The sequence below is a fragment of the Saccopteryx leptura genome, chromosome 12 (assembly GCF_036850995.1).
Source record: "Saccopteryx leptura isolate mSacLep1 chromosome 12, mSacLep1_pri_phased_curated, whole genome shotgun sequence".
NCBI classification, from domain to species: Eukaryota; Metazoa; Chordata; class Mammalia; order Chiroptera; family Emballonuridae; genus Saccopteryx; species Saccopteryx leptura.
This window is the reverse complement of record NC_089514.1, coordinates 13,989,756-13,994,960: the sequence shown is the minus strand read 5'-3', so window position 1 is coordinate 13,994,960 and position 5,205 is coordinate 13,989,756. Positions and strand designations below refer to the sequence as shown.

General features: G+C 48.8%; 1 protein-coding gene across 1 annotated transcript; it reads left to right on the top strand.

Moving 5' to 3' along the window:
* Positions 1–664: 664 nt before the first annotated feature.
* On the top strand, positions 665–3,017 carry LOC136383976 (F-box only protein 21-like). Its single transcript, XM_066353983.1, is given in 5 exon segments — positions 665–964; positions 966–1,513; positions 1,516–1,950; positions 1,953–2,042; positions 2,677–3,017. Coding segments are annotated over 5 exon segments (1,677 nt in total). The 5' UTR covers positions 665–671; the 3' UTR covers positions 2,988–3,017.
* The last annotated feature ends 2,188 nt before the right edge of the window (positions 3,018–5,205 follow it).

Sequence of the window (5,205 nt, the reverse complement as noted above, 5' to 3'; positions counted from 1 at the left end):
TTCTGGATGCACAATCCATAAAGATGCAACTTTGTGACCTCAACAACTGAAAGGGGTGGTGACAAACTTGTTAAGAGCAGAATTTGTATGTTAGTGAACTTGAGCTGCTATAAATTCAAATTAGAGGATTAAATTTAGGGTGTCAAATGTAACCCCATGGTAGACACACACACACACACACACACACACACACACACACACACACACAAATAAGAATATACACAAAAGGAAATGAGAAAGGAATTTAAACATCTCACTACAGAAAAGATCAACTAAACACAAAAGAAGACAGTGATAAGGAAATGAGGGACAAAAAGCTATAAAGCATACTGAAAACAAATAGTAAAATCACAGAAATCTCTTCATATCAGTAATTCCTTTAAATATAAAAAGATTAAAATTCTCCAGCCAAAAGACAGAGATTGGCAAAATAGATTTTTTTAAAAATGATCCAACCGATGACTTAATCAATCATGGTTTGGTAACGAGTCCTCCATAGAAACCTAAAAGAAGCAGTTCTGAGAGCTTCCGGTTGGTGAACACGTGGAGGGCCTGGGAGAGCGGAGCCCCTGGGGAGGCGTGGAAGCTCTGTGCCCTGTGCGTCTCTTCCCTCTGGCTGTGCCTGGGTTATGTCCTCCTCTCATAAACCTGGAACCTAGTGGCCTTCCCTTATGAAACACTACAGCCCCACCGACTACGTCAATTGGTTGGAGGAGTATAAAGTTCGGCAAAAAGCTGGGTCAGAAGCCCGGAAGATTGTCGCCTCCTTTTCTCAGAGGTTCTTTTCTGAGCACGTCCCTTGTAATGGTTTTAGTGACATTGAAAATCTTGAGGGACCAGAGATATTTTTTGAGGATGAACTGGTGTGTATCCTGAATATGGAAGGAAGGAAAGCTTTGACCTGGAAATACTACGCCAAAAAGATCCTTTACTACCTACGGCAACAGAAAATTTTAAATAATCTCGACTTTCCTCCAGCATCCAGATGACTACGAATCGTACCTGGAAGGTGCCGTGTTCGTTGACCAGTACTGCAACCCTCTCTCAGAAATCAGCCTCAGGGATATCCAGGCCCAGATTGGCAGCATCGCAGAGCTTGTGCGCAAGACCCTCCGGGGCGTCAACAGCCGCCACCCCAGCTCGTCCTTCAAGGCAGGCGAATCCTCCATGATAATGGAGATAGAACCCCAGAGCCAGGTGCTGGATGCCATGAACTATGTCCTCTACGACCAGCTGAAGTTCAAGGAGAACCGAATGGATTCCTATAATGCCCTAAACTTATATATGCATCAGGTTTTGATCCGCAGAACAGGGACCCCAATCAGCATGTCTCTGCTCTACATGACAACTGCCCGGCAGTTGGGGGTCCCCCTGGAACCTGTCAACTTCCCAAGTCACTTCTTACTAAGGCGGTGCCAAGGCGCAGAAGGGGCCACGCTGGACATCTTTGACTACATCTACATTAATGCCTGTGGGAAGGGCAGGCAGCTGACGGTGAAGGAGTGTGAACACTTGATGGCCAGCACGTGGCAGCGGCGCTGTACGGCGTGGTCAATGTCAAGAAGATGCTCCAGCGGATGGTGGGAAACCTTTGAAGCCTGGGAGAGCGGGAAGGCACGGACCAGTCCTATCAGCTTCCGCGAGACTCACTGGGCCTGTATTTGGCGATGTACCCGGACCAGGTGCGGCTCCTCCTCCTCCAAGCCAGGCTCCACTTCCACCTGGGAATCTGGCCAGAGAAGGTGCTCGACATCCTCCAGCACATCCAGATCCTGGACCCCGGGCAGCACGGGGCCGTGGGTTATTCGGCGCAGCACACTCTGGAGCACAGTGAGCGCAAAAAGGAGGACGTGGGCGTGGAGGTGAAACTCCGCTCCGCCGAGAAGCACAGGGATGTTCGCTACTCCATTGGGCTCATTATGAAGCACAAGAGGTATGGCTGTAACTGTGTGACGTGAATGTCCACAGCCTGCCTCATGGCCACCACCAGCCTTTCTATAACGTTCTGGTGGAGGATGGTTCTTGCAGATACGCAGCCCAAGGTCGGAGGACCGTGGTGACGCTCTGGTTTGCCAGTCCCCGGGGGACCGCTGGAGCATCGCTGGAGAACAGGAAAGTACTCCTGTTGGTGCGGAGCTGCTGGGGGCCCTGTGCCACCACCCCTCTGTCCCCGGTTGCCACCTGCTGCCTCTTTCCTGTTAGCCCCTACACCAGGGGTCCCCAAACTACAGCCCGCGGGCCACATGCGGCCCCCTGAGGCCATTTATCCGGCCTCCACCGCACTTCCAGAAGGGGCACCTCTTTCATTGGTGGTCGGTGAGAGGAGCATAGTTCCCATTGAAATACTGGTCAGTTTGTTGATTTAAATTTACTTGTTCTTTATTTTAAATATTGTATTTGTTCCCGTTTTGTTTTTTTTACTTTAAAATAAGATATGTGCAGTGTGCATAGGAATTTGTTCATAGTTTTTTTTATAGTCCGGCCCTCCAATGGTCTGAGGGACAGTGAACTGGCCCCCTGTGTAAAAAGTTTGGGGACCCCTCCACATTCCATAGCCCCATCTAACCTCTCACTCCACCTCAGACGTGCTACTGAACACGGCTGCTAGGAGGTTCTCTGGATAAAAGATGCCTCAGGCAAGTCCATCTTAACGAGAATGTGCCTCTTTATCAACAGAAAACTTGGAGTATAATGTGGAGCCTCAAGAAATCTCGCACCCCGATGTCGGACGCTGTTTCTCCGAGTTCACGGGCACGCGCTACATCCTGATCGCGGAGCTCGAGCTCCGCTGCCCGGAGGATCTGGGGTCTGTGTACCAGACGGTGCAGAACACGTATAGTGCAAAGAGAGAGGGCCCGGAGAAGCGTCCAGGCGAGGACATTGTACCTTCGCTGCCAGAGAACAGGATTCCAGAAGCCTCCACAGATCCCTCCGGACTCGTCCCAGCGGGAAGCCACTCAGCCCGGGGTGCTGGGTGCCGCCTGTGAGCTTCGGCAGCCTGCGCTCTCCTCCAGCTGCAGAGACGCTGTCGCTCTCCGCCGACACTAGTGCAGTCTCTGAGGGCACTGTGTCCCGTGGCACGGCTCGTCTGCTCGTCCTGTGGTGACAGTTTATGACATTCTGTCTTCATGAGGTTTCACCGTCAACACTCTTCTCATCTTTTTTCTTTTTTTTTGTTCACTCTTCATTCTGTCTGTTTTACTTTTGTCTCTGAACATTTCCTTTGCTGGGAAGGTGGGGTTATAAGTTTGCAATAGTTTCTTTCTGATCTTTCCGGGGCGTGTGCAGTCCCGAGTCAGAGCTGTGGGCCTTTAGAGCCTGAATTTATTTAGTTGCTTACTCAGAGTTGACACTAAGTGGTTCCTGCCGCATCTTAGAGATGAACAAACTAATGGTAATCAGAATCATTTGCATTTATTTTTTCTAATATGTGAAACAGATTTTTGGGCTTCTTTTTCTGTATTTGAAGTAGGAGAATGAGTTTTTCTCCTAGATTTATGCTCCTATCTCTATGACTCATTAGTTTTCACTTTATTACATGAGATTCTTTGAGAAAGTGCATAGTAATGGCCTTGGCGGTGGATTTTTCCATGTTTACTATTACCCCTTTAAAGAACTTTTTTTTTCATTTTAAAACTATACTATCGCAAATAGAGCTTAAATCAGTGATGAGTTCTCTTTATAGTAGGAAGTACAATCTGATGTTAAAATGTTTGCTTTTTGAAATTATACTTTAGGGTCTCCAAAGACCTAAAATTGAGATTTCACGTTTATAACCAGAAGTAATGAACCTTAAAAATGAAAAAAAGAAAAGAAAGGAGGTCTCCCACGCCCCCTCCCCATCATTCCTGAGACGACCGTCAAGTCCTTTCTGAACGTGGCGGGGCAGAGAGAAACAGAAGGCCTTGCACTGGAAGAATGCTAAGGCGGGTGGGAAGGACGAGGAGTGTGGTCTGCTTTCTCGGGTCGCTGTGGCTGTGAAAGCTCCAGATCCCGCGGGGCAGGTCCCCCCTCTGACTCGGACCCACCGGCTTCCTTCCCATGTGACCGAGCAGTGAAGGCCGCCCCATACCCCCGTGTGCAGCTCTGGGACACCCCCCCCCCAGCCTGCTGGGTCTCTAGCAGGGTCGTCTTGCAGTTCACCTGTCCAGGTAACCCACGTCTGGGGCCAGGGCCTCATTACTTTGCTCTGTGAGTTTGAAAGAACCCAAGTTGATCTAGTGAACGAGGCTTTAGGGGGCGGGGACCCAGGCCCTCCCCTCTGCTTGTGTTCATCTGCATGCAGTATTTTCACACCACATCTGATGCCTGCCTCCCGTTGATTCTTTAGAAACCCTGGGATGACCGAGCTTTAGGGACTCCACTCTAAGACACTTAGTAGCGAGTTAAGCTGTCATTAGAGAGAAGTGGAGAGGGAGCCGGCCCGCTGCTTCCAGCCTGAATTGGTTGTCGCCCAGTGTCCACGTTCCTCGTCAAAGCTCAAGTCCAACAATATTGGGTTTGCCTTTGAAATTGTGATCACTCACAGCACCCAGCCTGCCTGACATGGGGGTTTTACACTACTCTGCTTTAAAGGGGAAAATGAGGAAGTGGGGGTCAATACTGATGAGGTACATTACTAAGAAACGGCAGAGTGTGCTGAGAACCCTGATTGTGGGCTGTCTGGTTTGATGTCCTTTTTTCATAGAGTAATGTCAAAGCCAAGAAAGATGATTTTCCCTTTACTGACCTGGTTTAAATATGTACTTAGACTGCTTTTAAATATTTCTTCGTGAATGCTTCACTTGGCTCCAGGAGGCCTCTGTCACCTGTGTAACTCAGTATTTGGGCACTTTATATTTTTCTAAAAACGTGTTTTGGAACCTGTACTCTAATAAATCATAACTTAAAAAAAAATAATCCAACCATATGCTACTTACAAGAGACAATGGAGTTCTTGTTTAATGGTATAGCGCAGTGGTTCTTAAAGTGTGTGCCAGGGTGCGCTGGTGCACCCTAGAAGATTTCCAGGCGCGCCCTATGGTATTCCAGAGAAATATGTGCCTGTTGGGGACCATAAAACCAACAGGGGTTTGGAGTTTAGATTTTTGGGGGACAGAGGTGTGGGGACTTGGCTGTAAGCTGACAGTCTGCCCAACCCCCCACCTCACTTGCTTGATTAGGTTGCCAAAGGCTGTTAAGCTGTGGTGCTGAATTGTTTACACT